The 25,069-nt window shown below is 44.4% G+C and overlaps 1 protein-coding gene across 5 annotated transcripts in view; it reads right to left on the bottom strand.

Annotated features, from left to right (window-relative positions):
* AUTS2 (activator of transcription and developmental regulator AUTS2) overlaps positions 1–25,069 on the bottom strand; it is a 792,628-nt gene that overhangs the window by 571,779 nt on the left and 195,780 nt on the right. For all 5 annotated transcript variants that reach the window (XM_064468137.1, XM_064468136.1, XM_064468140.1 and 2 more), the window contains exon 2: positions 7,049–7,258. In XM_064468137.1, the coding sequence (XP_064324207.1) occupies positions 7,049–7,258 (210 nt within the window). The remainder of the gene's footprint in view (positions 1–7,048; positions 7,259–25,069) is intronic.

The raw sequence follows: 25,069 nt of genomic DNA, 5'->3' as shown, positions 1-25,069 counted from the left end.
TACACCGGCGACTGTCAGGTATGACCACTTCACATTCAAGCCCTGGTTAAGAGACCTGCCAAAGAGTGGGCAAACACCGCGTTGTAACCCCATTTTAAGCTTATATTCCTCTGCGTCTACAAAGGGGGACTCCCCGTGCCCGCGCTGGAGCCTGACGACACGAGCCACTAATGCCTGTTAGCTCTCGCAGGAGGCGCTGAGCTGGGTGTTTAACGCAGGAGCGTGCAGACAGGATCAAAACAGTAGTGTGATATCATAGTACTGAGTCTAAGATATAGGCATTTTATACTTCAGCTTCAATAAACATAGGTGGAGTTTCTCTTACCTTTGAGCACACGCGCTTATTCACAGAGAGGGCCATGGCAAAAACAAGGCCCCTTTCTTCCGATTTCACCAGCCCTGCAAGCGAAGCTCTCCGTGGGGAAGCCATTTTGAGTCCACGGGATTTCCCAATACGTATTTTTAACCTGTCTAGCAGGGATAACATCCCTAGTAATCGATTTGACTCATGATTACTATTTCAAACACAGGCTCATACCTAGACGAAAAAAAGCGCGCTTTACATGGCAATATATACAGAACAATAACATTGCCAGATGGTATAATGCTGAACAGAATTAATTTCACACATGATGTTTTCAAGGTGTTAAAATATGTCACAGCTTCTCCTAATAAAACATCTTCCTCTTCCCTCCTCCTTTTAAGACAACGCTACATTACCACCAGCCCGTATTTTACATTATATGTGTTTTCAGTTCTGATAAGGGCAGCTGATTGCTTGCAAACCTAATTACAGTCAAATGAAAGTCTTTCAGAACCATCATTAGCAATTAGGACCCGCTGGATTTGCAGTGTATCATTTAGAGAGGTATAATTCAATAGCTTATTGAAAAATTGCAGGTGAAACTGGTGATTATAAGGGGGGGAAACGCCTGCGACACGTCACTGCAGGCAAATCTTCAGGAAAGTGGCAGCTTCGACGAGCGGCTGATCAATGAATGCAGGTGTTTGCTTCGGCTGCCGCGGCGCGCAGCTCCTCGCCGCGCTCGGAAACTGTTAGCTGCATCCTGCCACGCTTGCTTTTGTGAATGGCTCTGGATTTCACATTATGTGTCTGGTTTTGTGCGTGTTTTCAAGGAATCCAAAGGGCCTATTCAGGAACTTCATTAAACCTGGGGGAAGGGGGAAATGCACAGCGCAGAACAACAGGCACGTGAAGCAACACATCATTTTTCAGTCCTTTCTATAGAGAACAACAATCTTTTCTGTGCCCATTGAGCTCAATTATATATTATCGGGGCCCAGAAGTTGTTTGGATGCTTTCGAGCAGCTGGGTGCCTCCACAGATGACGCACTGGATATGGTGACTGCAGGTTAAGTGCAGCTGGAGATTTCTGTGGCCTCTGATCAGAGGCAAACAGCAGTCGAGAATCACAAAACACTTGTAATTGAAGCACTGTTTGTCACCAGTGGCAGTTTCTGAGGGGGAAACGAGATGGGTGACTGAATAACAACCTATCTTTTAGACACGCGTTCTCTCACTCATACAGAAATCCATATACCGTGCGTGTGCGCAAAATAAAGCGTGGTTCCCCTCCCAGGATGAAATTACCCACCGGCCAGCACAAAGCACTCAACATTTTAACAGCGCGATGGTAGACTAGGTACCGCTGAGCCGGGCAGTAGCAGACACAGACGATGTTAACTCACAGAACGGGCCGTCTCCTTGGCCATAACCCTCCACACGCACACCTTGTGTAACATCCACCCCACTGAAAAACCACGCTGCCCAGCCTGTGCACAGCCCCAACCGCCTCACCCCTTCGCCTTTCCCATAGATGTGTTCCTCCTTCTCCATCCTGCAAAGGCTTCTCAAATCCCAGATCTACTTATCTCTATCACGTGAGCATCTTCTCCCACGTATCATTACATCCCCTCACGCACAGTTACCTGTTTTTGTCCCTGTCTATACTTTCAGTGCTCTAATCTGATTTTTTTGGGGTCATTTCATAGTTTATTTTTCAAATTGAATGTCGTTAATAGCATGGATTGGCAAATAAATCCAAATAAACTGCGTCCACAATGCCAACGCACAGCGGACAAAGTTTCATTGAACCAGTGCCCCCTGCAAAGCCCTGCTGCTCGCGACACTTGCTTTGGGTTATTTCAACCTGTTGGCAACACTTGCACATATCAAACCATGCCGTGTAGTTTCAAACCAAACAGCAAACCTAGTCATTTCAAAGTGGTTGTGCTAGTATTTTGAAATTAAAAAAACAACCAACCAACCCACCCAACCTCTCTCTTCACAAACAGAATGGAAAGAAACTTTACCCCCGTTTCCATTGCTGCATGGCAGCATCACCACTGACCTCATGCCTAGCTGGCACCGCTAAGGCATGCAAGTTTGCCCCACGCTCTACAGGTCGGCAGCAATGTTTCCTTTAACTTCAGTCATACAGAGCCAGGCCTCCAACAGTGCAAAAACTAGACCAAACGCAGCCGCACGCCTTGCAAACCCCTCTCTCGTCCTGCCTAAGCTACTTTCCTGGCCTGGGTTCCTTCCTGATCTTCAGCAGTTTTACAGGCACTGAAATCCACTGGCTGCCGGTGATGGAATCCCAAATCACAGCAGCTAGGTAAAAGGAGATCCAAGCCTCTATCACTCATTATGGATCTACGCATGTTGTATGCGGTATTTCCAAGGTGTCTAACGTCACGCTGCACAAATATAGACACCTTTTTTCCCTTGCTGCTGCACAGCGCTCCAAGTTGGGAATCAAAGAAACTAAGCAGTTCTCCACGGTCGCGTATAATACTTGTAGCTGCTATTGCACTCCCAAAGCCCACCCACAATTTCATTTTCAATTAACAGCTCTTAGAAAAGCAGTAATGAAAGCAGTTGCTAAAGAGCACTCAGATGTCATTGAGAGACTGCAAACCCAAACTGTAAATAGCACATTGTAAATCGCTTGTCACCACAGTCAGTTCTCACTGGAATCACACTGCCGGTGACAATCAAACCCATCTGCTCAGCTCCCCGACCAATGTCACCGCAACCCATGCCGCCAACACCCACCTCCCGCTCCGCTCTCACTACCTGTCATGTATAGGCTTGTCTAAGAGCATGCAAAAGCCATTCCTGACTGTAAGCGAGATTAAATGCAGATCACACAACGGTTATTCCACCCTCTGCACCAGAGACTGGCTGCACTGAAGCACACAAACACCTCTGCGCCAAAGGACAAGCGTGCGCTAAGTACATCTGCAACACAGTTATCAATGTGATGGTGGCAAGCGATGGTGACGGGGGCGACAGCGGCCATCCAGACCCGCCACCAAAAGCCTCAGCACTCTGAAATTTAAGATGCATAGATTTAGGGCGAGACTGCCAAGGGGAATGTGGACTTAATTCTGAGAAGGAAGAGCTTCAGTACTTCCCTCCCTCCCCTTTAACAGATTCATGTAATGGACTACGAGGTTAAAGTGAATAGTTTATAATGCTTATAGCTGATGACTGCCAGAGCCAGCAGTGTATCCTTTTTTGCTGTTCTTCCCATTTTTCCTTTATCTCATTAAAATTCACCTCCTAACTCATCTCTCCAAAATGAATTTTCTTCCCTTTATTCATTATCTGCCCCTTATTCATTATCAGTTCATCTCATTCCTTGCACTCACATGATATCTGGGATTGGGATTTGATATTCTGCAAGTCTTTGGAATCGACCAGTTAAAGTAGAGCCCAGCAGCAGTTGGCTCTCATGCATACGTAAGCCAGCTAATGTACCACTTGCCCAGCGCAGAGGTTGCTGGTTTAGAAGCATATGCCAAAGATGATCCTTTTCTGCAAGAAGGCGTGTGAATCTCACAGCAGATAAAGAAAACAAAGCAGGAAACGCAGAGGTAGCAGAGCGTCTTCAGCTCTTTCCAAAACACGCACCCACTGAATAAAGAGAAACGATCCTTCCCTCTCGCTATCAAAATACTCTCAACAATCCTTCTGCAATGAAAACTCATTGTTTCCTAGCACGCCCCGCTCAGCTCGGACCTTGTGGACTAAAAGCTCCAAAATTTTTGCCACCCTTTTACTACTTTAAAAAAGTTCACTTTAAGATTTCCAAATGGTTTTTAGAGAAAACAGAAAAATATGCCATCACCAATTAACATCAAGGAAATTAAATTTAAAATGCTGGAGCGATAGCCTGATGAGTCTTATGTTTGTTTAACACCAACTAAAATTTCCTTGAGGCATTTTAATAAGTACATTTATAAAAGCTCACAAAGCAGAGTTCAAAAGTCTTCTCGCTAGTAAAATATGAGCGTTAATTAACCTACAGTTTCACATTTTCTGGATTTCAATAAACCTGTAGGCATTTCAGCATAGCTGGATAAATACCTGCATGAATACTGCAAGGATTTTCTCTGAAAACTAATTAGCAGTCCTTCCAATAGCTGACTTCAACTCAATCTGTTTGACGAGGGAGCTTCATACCGTAAATCCCGCGTGTGAGAGTTCCTTCCAGCCGATAACAGATTTCACAGAAAGGTGTATCAGACAGGACTGTTAACTACTGGTAAAACAACGCACAAGATCTCCAGCTATAAAACATTTCCCAACAGAGACAGACTGCAGCCAAGGTCTTACGCCAGCGCAGGAACGCGAGCGACGGCGTCGAGGCTGCATCCTGCCATCCAACTGCAACAGTCCCATGGGGCAATTCCAGATTCCTCCAGGGACAGCAGGGGCAAGACACGTTCTTTAGGTATAAAATGTATAGCCCTAACATGGCAAGGACGCTGTGTACATCCAGAACACCAAGCTGGCTTTGGACCCTCTTACTTCGTCAAGCACAGAACGCCAGTGGGCCCGATTTTTCGTTTGTTGTCATCGGAGGAGGCTGACAAGCAAGTTTACTTCCCATCGCAAGCCCAGGAATTCAGTTATATGGAGCTGCGCGGGGAAACACACCCAAGGTGTGCAGCCAAGAGTCCGTCTAGGAGGAGAAGTGTTAATGATCAGAGAAAACCATCCTCAGAACTTACAGTTTTCCTGCTTTTTTTGAGGTCTTCACCATTTGTCTTGAAAGACGACAGCAAATGCTTAGCAGAAATACTATATATAAAGGTTGCGGGTATGTCTTTTCAAATAAGCTTTATAGTCTTTTCCGTGACATCTTTTTTCCACGTCTAAGTGCCAAAGCCACTTGGATTTGTCAGCACCTAAACTGTTCATGAGACTAAAATGTTCTTATCTAAGGAGCTATACCCCTACACCAAATGTATTAGATTTATATTGAGCAAGATACTTTATTTCGTCTCAGCCTTATCCCTCAGGAATTAAGCAGAGTACTCAGATTTATCAGCTAAAAGGAAAACCATTTTCCATGACATTTGTCAACTCAATACCTTCCGAGCCAGTATATATTTATTCTTAAAAACATAACCTCACAAATAACCTCCATCAGCAGCGAGGCCGATTCCTTCATTGCTTAAGTACCGGGCAAAAAGGTTTCACCCGGTAGTGGGCTATGCCAGGGGAATCAAACGGTGCAAAAAGTCAGCTTTTACGAAGGCCAGTTCCTACGGCACAAAGCACGTACATTTACCATTGGACGTACTAAAAGGGAACCGAGTGAAGACCGCATAGGTGAACACAGAGAACAGTCAGGAAAACAGAAACCTTCAATGTCTACTCATAACGTAGCCACTGCCTCAGCTCTCCTGAAGAGCTTCCCCACCTCCCTTTGAAATACAAAGTACAATTAAATTAGAAGAAATATCTTTAACGGGTGTGGTAGTGTAGAACTAGCATTTTACAATTGTTTTGCTTTGCTGAAGCGCTCTATAATCTCTTATATCTATATACAGTACAGGCTTAAAAATAATCATGAAAACATATTTTTTACCAGTTTGCGTAACTCTGAATATCAAAACTGAATACAAGTCAATGTACTTGTCATCTTCAATGCTCCTTCCATTTCCCTGAGCTTACAAGTTGAGAAGCAGTGAATTCTCACTATTTTCTACGTTTCTCTGCAAAGCAACATTTGATTTGCATGAAACAAGGATGAAGACTCATTCAATGAATATCCACCATCTCCACTGGATGTATAAATTTTGGTTAAAGAGTCATTAATATCACTCAAATTTAGGTCAAAGCTGACCTCTTTATCACTCTAGACTTCAGTTTCGCAGACAATGAGCTAAATGATCATACAGGCACATGCTATACTTAAAATGCCCAGCTCTAATTTAGTCTTTTATATATAATAAAACACACAAGGGATATTTATTCATTACCAAAAAAGCAAAACGTGGCTCTTTTTTCTGCATCCTGCTCACCAGAGGAATCACACTTGTCACGCTTTCCTCTTTTTTAAAAAGAAGAAACACAGCACCGCACAGTCCTGAATAAGAGTTCAAGATTTCCAGCCTCAAGCTTTGCAGCCCTGGATGCTATCTGCTCGCACGCGCCCCACAGTAAGGGAACACCAGCGTTGGGAAGGCAGGAGGTTCTTGCTTATGGGTAGGTGATTAGTTACCCAAAAGAGCACACACCGGTACCACTGACATCCTACAAATGAGCTCCTCGTACCGTAATCAGTCTTAGAGCTTTGTCTTGATTAACAGCTGCCCCTCTCGCAATTATCTCACCTCGCCCTTGATGATCGAGGGGGTCTGACGCTTCGGTGTACAAAGTCTGAAGACAGGAAGGCGTATTTATAGCGCAAAGTCGGCCTAACAGCGTGAGAGGGAGGCCACATTTGTTTGCCCTGACAGTCTCACAGCCAGCCTATGGAAAGCATTTCCAACATTTGCACATTTATTAATCAGCTCGGCTCTAGCATCAATATGCCGCTTGCTTTCCCACTCAATTCATCTCTTCTAGTACCAGGTCATGGTACCAAGCGGGACCCGAGAGCCCAAGAATAAAACAACTACAAAGGGGTTAAAACACGTGATCCAACAAAATGAGAAATCCGCTTCTACGTATCACGTGCCAACCGGCAAAGCCCTCCCTCCCCCCAACAGATAACCCGTCTCCCACCTGTCTGAGGCCCTTCGGTATTTTCTTCCTTTTCCCAAGGTGCTGACAAAGATTACGATCATTTTCTCGGTCGGAGCTGTACTGGTGGTGGTGAAGTCTGTTCTTTTTCGGAAGATATGACAGCCCATTGGTAAGTGCTTCCCGTTTCTTCTTGGCTAGAGGGTTCTGTCGCTTCTCCACGCGTTCCTGAGGTTTCAGAGCCACGTCCTTCTGCAGAGGGAGGGAGCGGGGGGAAGAAGAGAAGAGAAAATACAGCGTTTAAGATACGGCTCTGATTTGGTCATCCTCTTTAAGCAGCAATTCTAGGTGACCACCAAAGCATGCTCGAGGCAATGCTACAGTCACCAGAAAAGGAGAAAGCAGCCTTCGCTGGTGTGCACTTAATCAAGAGAGAGGCAAATGCAAAATAAAGTCTGTAAGATGGAGTGCACAGAAGCTGACACATACTCCTTTAGATTTCATACTGTCAACCTCATAATTCCCGAACACATCTCATGTATCAAGTAAGCATCCATTTAGAAAACAGCATACGTTTATAATGTTTAAATTAACAATAGTCTTTGATTTAAACAAGGCTCGGCTTTTTACATTTATTGTTATTATTTCTTGTATTGGACAGGACAAGGCCAGAGCTGACTTAAATCCAATTAAAGCCAATGAATCTCAATTGAATGCAGTGGATGTTTCCCTGAAGCCTGACCTAAGCAGATTTCCACATATCGGGGGCGGGGGAGAAAAAAGGTTTATAAAAACTTTGTTACTGACCCTCCTTTAAACCCCAGAATCAACGCTGTCTATAAAAAACACTCAAGTCTTGTAACATAAACACAAGTTTTGTCACTTAGCCTACAGCCACTGTATATTCTTACTGATAACCTATAACACAAAGAATTCATATTTTTGTTTCAAATAAATGTTACTTGAAAAAAATTCTCCAGTAACACAAAATTATAAAGGCAGAGGAAGAGGAGGCTTGAGGGGCATTGGGAGAGAAGAATTAGAAGCTATTGGAAAGGTGTAAATTACAATGCATATTGTGCATCTAACAAATATAATTTGCTAAGTCACATCTACTCCTAGAGCTCCACACGTAAGAGTACAGTATTTCCACGTAAGGGGCGTATTACTTAACTAGTGTAATACTTCAGGCATACTCTAACATGCCTGACTGCTTTGACTGAAAGCTCTCCGTGCCCTACCATCAAGCACTATATGATCTTGTAAGCCTTCATGTGTCTGTTTATTGTCACTTAATATTATAACTGACAGCAAGAAAGAAATTGGGTTGTTGGTCCCTGTGTCACAAAAAGATTCAGGTTCAGGAGAATCTAATTCAAATTATTCCACCTTTTAATGCAAAAAGCCCCATGCCTAAAGGCAAAAATCAGTTTGGCTTTAATTAAAGGATGCTCCCTAAATGCCTAAAACACAAGAGCTTCACAAAATTCATAACTAAAACCAATGAGAACGTTAATTAAACTGAAGACAGTTGACACTCAAATATGATATTTGGTCAAAAGAGTAATTTTACAAGCATTAAAGAAGGCAGAATGGAAGATTCCTAAGCTATACGTTTTCTTCACCTAAGACACCATGGGAAATATCCTAAGCTTTTCTTCACACAGTGTTACTCATGTCAGAAGAGTTAGGAGCTTCATCCAAGCTCATAAAAAAAAAATCTTTAGCATCCTTAGCTGTAAAGCCAGATTTTCAGAATGTCATGTCTCTCTTTTCTGGTTCCCCCAGCTAATAAAAAAAGAGTCATTAGTAGCACTGATTGTCACAACATGCTTTGAGATCTACTTGTGAAAAGCACTGTAGGCAGAGCAAGCCCAAGTTAAAATAAAGCCGGAAGAATCACTTTTCTGAGCACAACTTGAACCTCCCTTCCCAGGAAGGGTTTAGATTTAGATATATGCCACAAGTGCATGACGGCAAATTCTCACGTGTCACATATTACGGTTACAGTTTCACCAATTCTCATCACCAACAGCTTCACAAAAGAGCAACTACAGCAAGCACGAATACGCGGTAGCAAGCGCAGAGCGCCTCGCCCAGCCATTCCCACCCTCAGCCCATGCAGCGGCACTTCGTGAAATAAACCGGCAAGCCAGGTAGCACTGCGATTCCTCGGAGCAACTGCGACGCAGCAGGAAAGCACCAGAATGACAAGTCGGCCAATGCAGTCTATTGAAACAACGAGATATTCTATCGCAGAACAGATTTGTGCCTCCAGACAACTATCATCATGCTGCTAATGGTGAACATAAGTCTTTATTTTTTCAGCTCAGTATCAAAAAATCCAGTGCTTTACAAATAGCACGTTATACCAGCACAGGACTTCTGTTAAAACACAGAGCTCGTATTTGTAGGTAGGACAGCTATTAAGAGAATTCACTTTAAATGTGAAAGGTTGAAGAAGTGAAGAGAGGGAAACTTTCTGGGGAAAAAAAAAAAAAATTCCCCTAATGACTAAATAGCTTTTGAGGGTTTTGTTGGTTTTTTTTTTAAAGCTAGGGATCTAAATGAAACAGTGGCAGGCTTCCAGAAACTTATAAAATGTCTAATGGGGCTAGAACTGCCATCAAGAAATTACTAGCTCCCATTAGCTTTAAAGAGGGTGTAAGATGGGTCAAATTTTGCAGCTCGCTATGGGCATAACCTCCTCCATAAGAAGCCCATGTTCTAGCCTATTGCATAAAGTTTCCTGAATTGTCAAGATACCCCTAAAGCAAAGTTTAGCTCATGTCAGAACTGGGATGGAAGACTCTACATATGCACCTACAGCAAAGACGAGTGAGAGCAGCTTCACAAAGCCTTTGCAAACTCTGAAAACGTATCTTCCCAGGCAGAAGGAACAATCTGCAGAAGTCTCCAAAACTAAGGTGCCGCTTCTGCTCACGACCAGAGGGGAAGGGAGCTCCGTCTGTACACAGCTTGCAGTTCTGCAAACTGTGAAAGCAGGCCTTAAATCCAGTTCGGTGGGTGGGCTTACTATGAAATTTAGACATAAAGATTGGTGTTTAGACAACCATGTTCCTCCAGAGCCGCCGTCTGCGCTTCACCGGCTGACATCGCTGCAGAGAAAATTACAGAGTGCTGTGGGTCAAAACCTTGCATTATTGAATTGTATGGTAGAACCTCTCATTGCTTTCAACAGATAGATGATTTGGCCTTAAAATACATATGTAGCTAGAAAATATATACAAGTTTGTCGTCTGCAGACTGGACTGCGACAGGACACGTGAAAATACTAAAAGCTTGGAACAGGTGGATAGGACGCGTTAAAACTAGCCGGAACAGAGATCGCGCGGGCTGTGGAGCCTCACGTTTGAGGGTGCAAACTGCCGGGACGGTTTCGGACACACCGTCGGCGCAGCGGCGCGCACGAGGCGGATTCCGCCCTCTGGGAAGCCGCTGGGCTCGGCGGAGGCAGCGCTTGGCTGGGAGCTGTGGCCCTGCATAAATCACTTCCCCACTTTCTGCCCTTTCTCCCTCGTCCAATTTTTATCTTTCTGTTGTTTAGATAGGACAATAGCTGTACCATGCTGCGTGCTACTACATTAGCCAGCACAATCTTAATTACAGACTTCAGGCATCATCATGATTAGAGTAATAAGCTGTAATTACTCTAAGGTGACAGGACTGCACAGACCTTATCTACATAGATAAGGAGATGTAGTAATATTTCATGTTGAGGCGTATTTTTCAGCAGCTACCCATGGAGTCGATTCAAACTAAGTAGCAGACCCTACGAACAACACGTTCAGACTTTAATGGAGGTCTTTCTCCTCTCCTGCCAGTGTGCAAGCCCACACTTTATTAAATAAATCCTACAAACGTATTAGGCATGGTTTAAAACCATCTTTTTCAGAGATATCTTTCATCAGTGAAGTGCCTTAAGCGTATCAGGAAGGTGACTTAAATGTATAAATATGTAATTACATGCAATTCAATACAAAAGCGCATTAATATTTATGAGTGTACTGTATAATCTAAAAAAATTTCCATTTGTTTTATTTCTATTGGGCACATTAATCAACCTGATACCACCGTACGTGCCATAGCGGAGAAGAGCCGCCCATACTGAAGAGACTCCTGCCGCGACACCAGCGAGCAGGAGGGCTGCTGAAGCCCGATGGGGTGGCACTGCAATCACCTCAGCTCCAATTAATATTAACAATTTCAATCCAAGCCCTGCATTCGGTGAGGGGAGGAGAAGCAGCCTCCGTGGGTACATCAGATAATTTCTCGAGGTAGGAGGCTTGAAGGACACACTGCATTCTCATCAAGTCTTAAGCTTTCTGGGAGCTATGCCTGATTTATTTCGGGAGAGTCCATCTTCTTGCTACGTAAATGACAGCTCATTAATTATAAATCAGATCCTCAGTGGCAGCCGAGCAGTGCTTCACACCACTTTGCGGGGTACGCGCTTCACCCCCACGAACGTCTCCCAGGAGCCAGACCCCACTGCTGCCCTTCCCTCCTGCCCTCGCTCTCCAGCCGCCTTCCCTCTGACAACGACTTACACTCCACTTAAAACTAGAACTCTCTTCCACCCTTTATTACAGGATTTCTCTGTGGGAACACTTGATGAGAAGCAACACTGCAAACGCACCACGTAGCAAACGCACCGCAGGCGCTGGATGAAAATTTGAGGCGCTGCACAGGGATTTCGAGCCTTGATTTTTCCAAATCATCCTTATGGATCGTCGCTGTGATTCCACTGTTGCCAGAACTTACTTTCTGAATTCGCACTGAACGTGACCCCAGTAAAGCGCAACTATTAAAAACTGATTATTAAATACAAAAGTAGATTACAGTGCAGGGCTAGTAAAGCCAAATAAAAACTGCATCAGTCTACAACTATATTCCAATTATTCACCCCTCAGGTTCTTGCTAAAGTCCACAACCACTTTATACCATGACCCAACAATTTATCCTTCACTCCAACAATAAAATGAAATATAAAGAAATACGAGATTTTAAAACCCCCAAATTATTAATCAGTCCTGAAATGTCAATGTAATGCTCCACCTAAAACACAAATAACTAAAAAAGCAAGCTTGACTCTACCAGTTTGCCCCGTCCACTATTCAGATATCCAAGCACCCTTGTCAATCAGAATTGTAAGAAAGGTACTTCTGGAGCCTTTCACCTATTTTCAAGGTAGAAGCAATTCACGTTTGATCAGGAACACGAGTGCAGAGGAAGAAGCCAATTAAGGGGGAAAAAAACCCCAACTATACTGCATTTTCAGTAGCTACAAAAGTTGATTTGGAATTCTTTCCAGGCTACGGACACAACCATAAGACAGACTCAGCACCTTGGCCCTGGCTGTCAGATGCAGAAGTGCTTCATTTGCCCGGGTGTTACGTGAGGAGAAGCAAGAAGCAGCCGAAGGGCTTTCTATACCAAAAAAAAAAAGCCGCACAAACAGAATCACTGACAAAACCACCACCTCCATATTGACTGCGAACACTTGTTACAGAAGTTTAGCTCGCCAGAAATTAAGGTGCCTGGAGAGTACACCGAGAGAGATGCTGCAGCTCCGTCAGCGCCACGCACCGGGATCCGGCACAGCAAAACGCACAGGCTGCATCAAAACTCCCGCAGAATCAGGAAACGGTGCCAGTCTGAGGGTACCAAATTTGCCGTCACATCTTGACAGTCTTCACCGACTCGTGCTGTGTTTTCTGTTACATTTGGGAAGAATTTTGATAGCTGATGGATGAAAATGCCCTAAGACTTCAGTGCCTCTCTCTAGCATTTCATAATTCGTTATTTTAGTTCTGGCAGTAACAACAAGATGTAAAGGTCTGAAAACAATGCACTGACTAGTCCCTGCAATCTTTCAAAAATCAGAAAATAAAGCGAGGCGTTTATAATGGTCATTCATTTCCCTCCAGATAAGATAGTTAAACGCACTGTGTATTCTTCTGAATGCACAATTAGTTCCTCAAAAGCATTTATCTAGGGGAAAAAAATTGCAAACACTCTTAACACAACATCAGGGAGAAAGGAAGGCAGGTGTAAAGTGCAATCAAAAGAGAAAAAGATTCTCAAAGTGTAGAAATTACAGTATTTTAGGACACAAGGGACTGGTGAAGGGAGACATGGTGTCAACTATGGTGGGTGCGGTAGCCCATCCACTAATCCCAGCAGTTTCTTCGAGTCGTGAGACCTCTGCAGAAAGGTTTAGTCTTGGGTTTTTTGCTTTATTTTCATAAAGCTACAATCCATTGCCTCCTGCATCTCTCTTAAATCTGAAAACAAAGCGGTTCAGTGTTGTGCGAGAAGGTTGTGCAACAGACTGAAGATGAAACGCCGTACCGGGCCGCAGGACGCTACGTGGCGATTACAGATGAAGGCAAAACAATAGAAAAGCAAGTTGCTGTCTGCTTGAGATATGTTTTATAAAAGTGCTTCTGTAGCGAAGAGATTGCTTTGATTTTTCATCCCAAAATCATTTGTTAACAATACCATTGATAACCAGAAGGTTCCTTTTCAGGTGCTGCTGATTTAAATTACACACAAAAAACTACATTAAAGCAACATTATTGAGGTTACGAAGTCAAGGACTTGCGAGTTATGAAAGGCCAGCATTAAGGCTGCCAGCAGCACCCGAATTCAGCCCTCTTGTGCATATGCGTCATGATACAATCTTTAATTACACGATCACACACTCTTGTTTCCCCGTGCAGAATGGAGGGTATTCAGCTAACGAGCAGCCACTCAGGATTTTGTTTTCTCCTCTTTGTCCAACGTGTGGACCTAAAACTTGTTTACTTACACTCCAGTCACACCCTCCTCCAAATGCATCATTATTAATTTCCTCAAGGGCTTTTCTATACAGGTTCTCACAATAGTATCAGATGCTCAGCAAACATCAATGACCTATTTTACAGCTGTTTAGCCAGATGAAGGTTTTTTGCTATTCCTATTTTACAGGTAGCAGCAACAGTCCTGACATGTTCAGGTCAAAAACGTCTGCTAATTTTGGAAGCACCTAAGATGTCTTTTTTCAAAGAACTTAGCTCTACAGAGCACTTTATCTAATGAAGCACAGCCACTGATTTCAGCAGCTACTGGGGGTGCTGAGCACTCCTGCAAATCAGGCTTTAGTAAGCACCACATATTATAAGGACACAGATAACGAGTGTTTCTAAAATATGTAGCGCGATGGCCTCCTTCAACATCACATACTAAATACGAGATGGAGGCAGAGGAAAACTGGATTCTAATTACATTTAGCTCATATCAGCCAGAGGAAAACCTCCCGCAGTCCTCTCCCTCCAGCTTCAGTAACAGCTGGGAAAGGGGCTCAACAAAGAGAGTCTGATTCCAGAGTAAGTCAAACCTGTTTGAGTCAATTACTTCAGGATCTTTGAAAAAGAAAGTAGGCCATTACACCATTAACAGCGTCATCACAATTCGCAAAAACACAAGGGCCAAAGAAACACCCCAAACAAACAAAACCCACAAAAAACCACCACCAAAACCAACACAACTTGGAGGAACGTAAGTACACACAGCTGCCTACACACACACCCCAGGCAAATGGAACCAAGGAATCCCCTACACTCCTCAACTCAGCTATGGTTACACACTTCAAATTGTGTTCTAGGTGGCATTATTTAAAGAAAATATAGCCATCGACTCTTTTCTACTTAGGTTTTACACTGTTTATTGTTGTAGTGGGATAGCAGTCGCTATTTAGCACAAGCAAACTGTGACTGACTTCTCCTAACACACTAAACCCAAGGAAGTAATCTAAAAGTATTTTACTCAGCAAAATAAATGTCCTTCCCTGTTCATAAGTGCAGCCAACAGACCATGCCCGTCTTCAGCACACTGTGTGTTTGGATGCAGGCACTCTATTTCTCAACAATTTATGACACTTTATAGCTCAAGTGATATCTGCGCTGTTCCTTTGTGATTATTCACACAAAATATTGTTTCTGTGCCCGATGTGAATAACTTTTCTCACATTTAATTACATGCACACGCGTGTCGAAGTTTCACTGCATTCAGTGGGGTTTTAGCAAAATCCTTAAACTTATTCTCTGTTTTGAGGCTGCTGAAAATTAGCATACACTCAAATTTTTACCTTGACATGATAAAAAGCATGTTTAAAAAGGAATTTTATTCAAGTACTTCAGCACAAAAGATTAAAACTTACTCCTACAGACCAACTTTGACAACAGCAGAATGTAATTACTCAAGATTTCAAAGGTGTGCAGTTCTACAGCTGTAGCAACTTAACTGAAAAGCGAAAGGGACAGTCTTATACATAATTTTTCATAGTAGTCACGAAGCCTACAGATGCTACACAAATACATGTTTAGCTGAAATCTATGACTGCAATGCCACCTGTTGAGCCAAAGAGGCCCTGTGAAATCAAAGCTGACAAAAACTGATGCCGCGGCTGAAGATGAATATCAGAGCAATCGATTGTCATTCATTTATCTCACCTTCTTCAAACACGATGTGGTATTCTCAGCCTTGTCCTCCCCTCTCCCTTCTCAGTTCTGTCGCTCAAAATACTCTGCCATACCGCACTACAGTTGTGGAGAAGAGTCATCCAAATTATCGGAGTCTGTGCAACCAGAGTTAGGAAAATTCTGCTCCTGTCGAGGAAGAGCTGAGCAACGCCAGCTCAGATCACAGAGCAACTGAACTGGCTTTCTTGAAGCTGCCTGGTTTTGTAGAAGGCTAAGTACACACAGCTGATTCTGCTCAGACTGATTTAGCCAGAAACCCGCGTACTCCTGCCAAAAGAAAGATATCCTGGAGCTCTCACTCCACCCAGCTTCTGCCGGCCTAGAAGTCCCATCATGTTTATTCTAGAGATTTTTCTCGGTCTCACAGAAGTTGCTAGCAAAGTCCAAGGTTACCTCTTTCTTGCAGATTTGACTCAGTCATCTTCATTACATTCGTGACTGCCTTTTTTCAGTATAAGCTGTCTGAAATAGCAGCCTCTCCCAGCAGGGAATCTGCAGCCTCTGCTGGCATCGTCTTAGCCACGTTCTCTCCAGCTCCTCCACATACAGCCTTTCAAACTTCCCAAGTCATCTCGGGTAAGAGCCTCTCCTCCCTACACCTACAGCCTTTGTCACCTGGTGAAGCGCCCAGGGCAGCTCTCGGGGCAGACGGGGCTGTGCTCGCCCCTTCGGCCCCGCTCCCCTCCGGGAGCGCGAGCTCCGGCAGAGCTCGGGGCGCGACTCCCGCTGCTTCTAACACACAGGCGTGTTACGGGTAGCAACACACTCCATCCCAGACAGGCTTTACGAAACTCACAGCCCTGAGGCTGCTCACACAGTGTGCAGCCCTTGCAGCCAAGGGAAATCTGTTCCCACTGGCCCTGGGTTTATTTCGCAGTGCTGGGCCTTAAATAAATGTGCTTGATATACCCCACGAGCAGCATGGCCACATCCTCACAAAGTGTTTATTTTCTTTGATTGAGGAATGAAAAGAAATAGAATAGGGGTGTGAAGAGAAAAAGAGTCCCTAGGGATGCTCGCTTTAAATCTTCATGCCAACAAAGAGGGCTTCACTGCTCTGGCGCTGCTCAGTTGCGATTATAGATTAGGCAGAGAGAGAGGAGCATTAAGCCAGCTCCTAAAACAAAGCTGAATTTGTTTTATTCCCTGTGCTACAACGTACTAGTTCACACTTCCAGTAATGATCCCACCTATGTATATAGCGTTGTTCTATATAGTCAAGCACAGCAACGCCTTGATCTGCTGTAGAGGTGCATCCTGCAGGCACGGGCTGGGACTGTCTATGCTTCATGCAGATGCCGGCACCCGAGTTCAAGGCTCAGCTTCGTGTCCCAGCAGGGCCAAAAGTTCTTCTCCTTGGAAAATGGGATTTTCATGGTGGAGAGAATCCAACTGAACTGTTATCAAGTACCACACTGAGTAATGTGAAACACAAATAATTTCAGTTTGTCTAAATAATTGGGCAACTCTTCAGTTCTGCACTGAAACTTCTGGGGGTTGTTTTTTTTTTCCTTCACATAGGTTTTTTTTATATTTGCACTTTTTGTTCTGATTTGGAATGGAAATATTTTTTCAGATTTCAAACTTTCTCCTCCAAATAAAAATGTTGTATGTTTGTATCTGTAGTTATACAAGATCTGCATGTACTGACCAAAATACCATGCCATCTTAGGACCAAATCGCATTGCTTTCTTAGCTTTAAGTAAAGAATATGTCCCCTCTTGACCTTGCTTCTTTCATGCCCAAAAGCATCAGTCTTTTATTTTTGCCCAATGCCCTGCCAACTTTACCAGGAGACTTCTGCAATGAAATCATATTTCCCTTTGCGCGAGGCTGACTGTGGGCTCCTCCACCCTCCACATACATACGGCGTGCGCTGAATAATTCTAATGGCACTTTCGTTGGCAGGCCACGGACCGAGGCCAAGGAGTTAGCGGGCCAATAAATCTTACATATAAAGGGTATATATCCCTCCCCCCCTTATTGGTAGGGTGAGAGTAAATGGATGTGGACTTAGGCAGCTCTCATCCCTGCTATTCCTGCGCTAGGGCTAAACAGATGACCTCAGCCTCCCGGCTCTCACACCGGCACCACTCATTAGCACAGCACTCAGCATTCATAAAAAATGTATTATGGTTTGTAAATCAAATCAGAAGCACCTCTGCATTCCTGGCCTTGCAGGGAGATGGTACAGCACCAGGAAAGCCCAATGTGTTCTAAAGGTCTCACGATGCTCACTAAAATAGCACGGCCGCAGAAAAGAACTGAGTGGGGGCACCATAGAGGAGGTTAGCTTTGCCGCCGCGTTAGCCCCAAGACCAGAAAATCTGCTCTCCATCAGTCAAGACAAAGAAACCTCCTTGATACAACATAGCTAAAAACAATTAGGAGACTGCACTATATCAGGGGAGAATAGGGAGAGATGGAAACATCCAAGTCATTTATTTCTGTATCACAAATGAAGCCTTCAGGCACGCAGGGAAACCGGAGGCATCCCTCTGCGCATGCAAGCAAGCAGGACAAACCCAGCTCTTTGGACAGTCAATACAGAAATAAGCAAGGAAAAGGACAGAATTAGATTATGCCAGATGGGAAATGATCCAACCTGCAGATTTTTTTAAGCAAACCAAAAACCTCCACATAATAATAGGTTATAATTATTGAGCTTTTCAAAATAAAAATCTATTTTGAAACAACTCTTTTCCATCTTGTGGGTTAAGAAGTCAAACTGCTTAACACACAAGCTCTTCTGACTTCTAAGCTCCTACTGTCTCATATTCCTCTTGATTTTTTTTATCCTTCTCTCGGAACCACTTAACTCTAGCACTGTTCGTGGCACGTGGGGTACAACCTCACACAAAAGACTGATGAAGGCAGATTTTTAAAATGAAAGAACAGTGCTTAGAAAATAAGGCAGGAGAGGGAGAGAGAAGGAGTGCCTAGATAGGACCAGAGGACTGCATCACCTAAGGCCAGCTTGGTAATATTCTTCATTAGGAAAAGTACCAGAACCTGTGTGCAATTAGCAGGGGGCAAAAAAAAAGAGAAACAATGGTTCAACTTCCCACCTGGAAAAGAAACCTCCTTCTAGCATTCAGGCTGAAAAAAATAGCAAAGAACAAAAGTTTAAGAAATAGAGCAATATGTAACCTTTCCATTTACTGGCTTATTCTTCCCCTAGGAAACAGATACAGCAAAGATAAATATGATGATCAAAAAACCAGAGGGATTACATTCTTGTACAGCGCTGATCATTGGCAACCCCCCTCTCTGCAGTTCGGAAGCGCAGCTTAGCATAACAGACAAGATTTATCATTGCCTTGTCCTTCGCACCACTTAAAAATTAGATACAAGTTGCTCCTATCTCAAGAGTCCTCATTCACATACACAGATGAAACAAATTCCAGAACTATTTTGTTATTGGTTTACAGAGGTATAAGCCACTGCACCCGACGCAGAGAATCAGACCCCCTGGATAACGGCAACACGTGTCTTCCGTCTTATTTCTCCGCTTCTAGTAATGCATTGCATCCTTGCAACAAAGCATTTGTTTCGGCTTTAGGCCAGTGGATGCTCCAAAGTCCATGTGGCGGCACCCGAAGAACCATCAGGTATGTTCGGTGCTTCCTAGGAGGGGAAACGCAGTCCTTCCCTTCAGTCCTGCGTTTAGAATACGGAGTCTCCAGTTAAACAGACACAGAAGATAGCACGAATAAATAAAAAGGGAAAACCAGAGATGACTACTTTCTTCAGTTTTATTACAGGGCACAGACCCTGTAAAGCCACATCATACACCAGAGAAAAAGAAATTTTCCTTTACAGTTGTACCGTGGCTGAAAATATGATGTCTTCTGCAAATATTCAACTTTTTTAAGCTACTTGGTGGATAGACCTTTTAAAATTGAAGTGTCATCTAATATTCAGGGCTATGCAGTGGCTGGAAAAGCAATTTTGGTAATATTTCTTGTTTATAGCCACCTAGAAGCTACGAATTTAACTTGGTAGGGATGCATAGTCAGGGGATCTGGTTCCAAAACAGAACATCTCAAGTCAAGAGCTTCGCTAATGCCTCCAGCAAACTTGCGAGGAGTTACTAAAACTGTGAATCATACCGCCTGAGCAATACTTACATTCAAACCACACTTTATCGTATACCCGGCTGTCTCGATTGAACTTGTAACCATTTCTTCTGCAGAAAGCATCCGAACCGCTCTGTCTCTGTAAAAACTTGCCTCAAGCAGAAAGCAGATAAAGCTCTGCAATGCATCTCTTGAGAGCTACGGAATATGTTGAAGAAAATTAGAACCGTACCCAGGAATCAGTCTGCACTTGGAAGGAAGCCTTTCCTATTAAAGATTTGCTTTCTAAGGTGCTTGTGTTGCCGGTATCCAAATCTCTCCTGTCTGATCTTATCACAACTTGTACCCTGCCAGGCACAGGATTAGAGCTGGCCGGACCGAGATGGTAAGTTATTAATGTGGGTACTTGGAGACATATGTTGAAATTCCTGATCTTCCACTGATTCTCTCTGTGACCTGCAGCAGTAGGCTAAGCCCCAATCCACAAAGCAGGTATTCAGGGGCCTAAATCTATTTAATTCCCATTGACTGGTTTTCCAAAGGAAATAAACGGCTCTCTGAATTTGGGCCTCTAGCCCTTCTATGCAGCAGTGCTTATCTATAAGATGGAAGTAAAACCACATCTTATTTCATCTGTGCCTCGTAATGCTAAAGACCTAAAGAGGTAAATGGATCAGGCACCACAGGAACAAAGGGGTTGCACACATGCTTAGATAAGTGAACAAGACACTGCAAAGGTGATGTGGGTTCACGGAGTGGTTGGCACATCTCCCTCGGGTCAGACCTAGATCAAGGCAGCCATCTTCTGGATAAGAAATACAACGGTGTCCAAATGCTACACGGCATAAAACACCTCAGCGCTTGTGCCGTTTAATTTTTTCTGGAAACAGTAGCAAAGTCAGTCTCTCACCTGCCAAGCCTCTGCCACCCTTCAGCTTCATCAGGCCAACCAACCAGCACCAGCAGGTTCCTGGGGCACCACCGAGGGACCGCTGCAGCCCTCTTCCCTGCGTCCTGCCGCTCCTCGCCTCCATACCCAGGGGCTTCCTCCAAGCCTCCGGCCAAGCAGGTACTCCTTGCATCTCCCCGTTCTCTAACTACTGTGTGGGATACAAAAGCCATGTCTTTCGTCTCTTCTCCATCATTACTGGGAGATGAGAGCATCTACATCTCCCTTCCTCTGCCCTTCATTAAGGACAGTCTCACTGCCATCGCCCAGCTGCAGGTACATGTGTTTGGTTCTTGCTTTCTCACGTTTTCCCCTCCCACAGCAATAGGCTCCCTGCATGCCCTGTTCCCCTTCCTAACGCAGAGGGGTCACAGCATTTCCTCTTCCCTGTTCTTCATCCTAATTCCAGACAAGTCACGGTCGCTGTCCCCCAGACGGATCAGTCTCCTCCCGTCTCCCTCGCCACCAGCTCCTCCTCTGTCCTGAGCCAGTGCCTCTGCTTCACAAGGAGCGCTCTCCTGCTATCATTCCCCCCACCGATGACTCTCCACACGAGCTGCAGCCTTTGAAATCAATGAAGACCTTTCGTTCTGCGGGTTGAGAACTCCTGGTGCCTGCACGGGAATGAAGAGCCGGGAAGGTTTCCTTCCCAAAAGAAAGACTGCAGGCAATTTCCTTCCTAAGCTCCCCACAGCCCTTGAACATCCCCTACCAGCTGTTCTGGAAGAGCAGCACTGCTTTGACAGGACGCCAAACAACAAAATCGCACAAGAGACGGTACCTTTCCGCCTGGGCCAGTCTCCTCTTCCCTCGTACTTCCCGAGAGTCAGGCCCACGGCATTTGGAGGGACCATTCTCCCGCCTGACATCACGGAGATGCACAGGTGCTCCCAAGGCCACCAGCGCCTCTCCGTCACAAGGAATTCGGGTGCTTCCTTTCAGTGCAATTCAGCCGGTATTAGGTCCCTGTGCAAGCGATGCTCCCACACACCCTTACGGATCCAGGCCAAATTGCCAAATGCGCCTTGGCGTTGGGAGTCTGTGAGACGGCCCCTGTGAGGAGCAGCGGGAACAAGCCTTAGAAGAAGGAATTTGAGACGGTCATCCCTTTTTTTCCAATTCCATAACCTGTCCCCCAATCCCTAGCCTCTTTTACTTCTCACGTAACTAGGGCAGAAGTTCAGGACAGAAAATCTGAACCAACGCTTTGAAAAGACGCCCAAACTCTGCAATTTTATGATGAGGCAAAAATGACCTCAAAAACCTGGACTAAACAAATGCCTGGAGTGAAAAAGATGGAATAAATTAAAGGATATAATTATGGCTGGGAAAAGAGGGAAGGAAATCGCTCAATAGGATGAAAGATGGATTTCAGAAATAAGAGGTGTCAGCTTGAATCAACCAGGCTGAAAACTGCTGCTGATTTTGACTGACATAACTGAGACTTTCCGACTGCAAACTCTTTCTCTAATAAGCTGCAAATTCACCTCTACACTTTTACTTTGATCTTAATGCAAATGTTCTACAATGGACAGATTTAATGATGTTCAGGTGCTTATTGGTTCTATCAGAGTTGATACTGGAATCAATCTCCCCCTTTAGAAAGCTTCGGTTAATGGCAAAGTTTATTAAACTGCATGCAGTCATTCAGAAAAGATCAATAGAGACATGATTACAGAGCAACCAGAGGATTAAACATGAGATTTATCACAAAATTAAACTGAATTAAATGTTCTCTGATAGCACTTGAAATGCTGTCGATACTCTTAACTGATAATCTATGCTTTCTGTGTTTACTTAACAGGCAGCAGGGATGTCTGACTCAAGAAAATGACTATAATGTAAAAACATAAGCTGCAAAGATTTGTGGAGAGCATTAAACCTCACCTAGAAAGCCATTATTTCTTCCTGTTAGAAGAGCAAAAGCATTTTGCTTCTTTGTCTGTTTCCTGTTTAAGGGTGAGGAGGATGCTGCCCTCTCACATACCACACTTCTGCAACCTCCTTCTCAGGACTATTACAGGATGCATAGGACTCTAGAAGATGCTACACAGGGTTTCAACACAGCAGTCCACAGTTTCCTCCCATGGCAGCCTTTAACTCATTCAGAATCATTTTTTTCCTCCCTTTTCCATCCTTGATGACCTTATAAAACTTGTGCCACACCCTGAGAAATTTGCCAGCCTTCCTGCTTCTCCTCTCCCTCTCTTTAGCCCGGCCACCTCCCCAGGTTCAGACACTCAGACCTCTCCTTGATTAGGCTGGCATAGCACTGTGCAAACTTCTCTGACGTTCTCTTCCAAAAAATTCAGTTCCAAGCAACAAAATCCAGGAGCACCAGCAACACAGTACCACTGGCCTAAGAAAAAGAAAAGGAAGTCCAGAAAAAAAATATTCAGGCTAATTTTACAGAGAGAAACCATCTAAACTCAGACACTATTCTTCTGGGATGAGATCCTTCCCTGCAACAGAGCTGGAATTTCCCAAACCCTGCTGCGTCCTGAGATCGGTTGTCAGAATCACACACAGAGATTATTGCCATCTGCACTATAATAATGTGGTTGGCCTGGTTTTGAGGACCAAAACCTCAACTCACAGCAGGAGAGAAGGGGGAGGGAGGGAGGGGAGGAGCGGGAGCTCGTGAGTACACAAAAGACCAGATGCAAAGTAATAACCAGTCACAACCTCAACTTTGATAAATTTTGAAGGTCTTCATGTTTCTGTGGCTTTCCAAAACAGTCACAACATACAAACTCAGCCAAAGAGCTCCTATAAGAACTAATGTTTGTGTTCAACAAGCCAGCAGGCAGAGGGACGTCGGCATCCGGGATGTTTTCTTCCTTCCCGTTTTTCAGAGGAAGGCTGTATCCCACCATCCCCTCCACCCAAAGCTTAATAAACCTTAATAAAACACCTCAAAGGAAACACGACCATCCAATAGCAAATAAACCACCCAAAACAAAAAACACCGAAAAATCCCTCATCGACTACCATGAATTGAATTTTTACTGACTTAGAGGGGCTTAGCTGCTTTCTAAACAGGCTCAGCTATCCCTAGTGTACTTTGCAAAATTCAATCCAGTAATCCAATCCCAGATGCATTACGTGAAATCTTATTTCTCTGAGCTCTAGAAAAGAACAAGCAAAAGGAAGTCTTTAGAAACACTAATTTGCCAATAAATACTGACTGAGCCAATTTTGCTTTTGCTGTTTTTTGGGTGGGTGGAAAATAATAATAATAAAAAAAAGCTGCTGTCTGAGTACTACATCCCCTCATTAACACTTCACTTATGGATAGAAAAGATACCATGGAACATGTACCCTGAAATTAGCCCAGCATGTGCTGCCCCAATAAACAAATCCTCAGAAACTAGATTAGAGTCATTCCCAATAGGTTTCCACTGCAGAAATCACTACCAGTTCTGTCCAGAAAAGGAAAATCTCTCTAATATCTAATAAATGGACCAAAACAGCTAAATGAATAGCAGGGCAACAGCACAGCATGTTCTAGCAGCAACCAATGAAGCTATAGTCAATACACACAGTAGCTGTTAAATTTTACATCAATACCATCACACAATTAAGTCACTGAACGCCTGAGCAGGGTAGTAAAGCACTCGGCATTATGTGAGCTCTGAGACTGCGTGTGTGAGCAAGAGAAGCAAAGATCCACCGTGGTACTTCAGCATGAAGAGAACGCCCATGTTTATCGCTTTCTCTATCGGCTTTATGGGATGCTCCGCAGATGACACAGCTGGCATTAGTAACACGTGAGCACTGACAGTCCCCCGGCTCCGCGACGGTGACGCTAACCCAGAACGGCAGCGGTGTGTCAGGAGAGCAAGGACCAGGTCAGCAGCGGCACGTGGCATTGAAACATCCAGCTCTGACAACATCCTTCTGCCTTGACACTCTCCTGCAGGACCCCAATTTATCTCCATTCCAGCAGGCTGCTGGCCTGCCTTACAGGCTCTCCCTGCGGCTGCCTGGCTGCGGACCTACGAGCCAGGCTGCCTGGCAGCAGGGAGACACGCTGCCCTTAAAAATACGGATTTCTGATTTCTTGATGCTTACATATGGAAGAAAGGGAAGCAAAGCCCACATGAATGCAGTTGCGTATCTCAGCGTACTCAGAGGTAGGCTGAAGTCAAGCAGGTGACAGGCAAGCATAGTGTCAAACTTAAAAATGCGATTTACCAGGCAGCTGTTTCCCTGCAACTGCCGCGCTCTCAGAAACAAAGGCCATTACTGCAGTTCTTGCTTACGTGAACCAGCAGCACGCTGGTGCTGATACCAAGGCGGACCGGCAGCTGAGAGGCAGCTCGTGCCTGTGTGATGAGCCAAAGCGGTTCCCACGTCTGCCCTGGGCAGAAGCAGCCTGCTACGGACAGCACTGAACTACAGCTGGGCCAGGTCATGAAAGCAAGCCATTTCCAACAGGAGGCTCATCCCTGCCAAGCGCGCTCCTCCTGTCCTGTCCCACAGTTAA

Source organism: Phalacrocorax carbo, chromosome 17, assembly GCF_963921805.1.
Source record: "Phalacrocorax carbo chromosome 17, bPhaCar2.1, whole genome shotgun sequence".
NCBI lineage: Eukaryota > Metazoa > Chordata > Aves > Suliformes > Phalacrocoracidae > Phalacrocorax > Phalacrocorax carbo.
The sequence above is the reverse complement of the archived record's forward strand: the minus strand, read 5'-3'. Positions and strand labels throughout refer to the sequence as shown.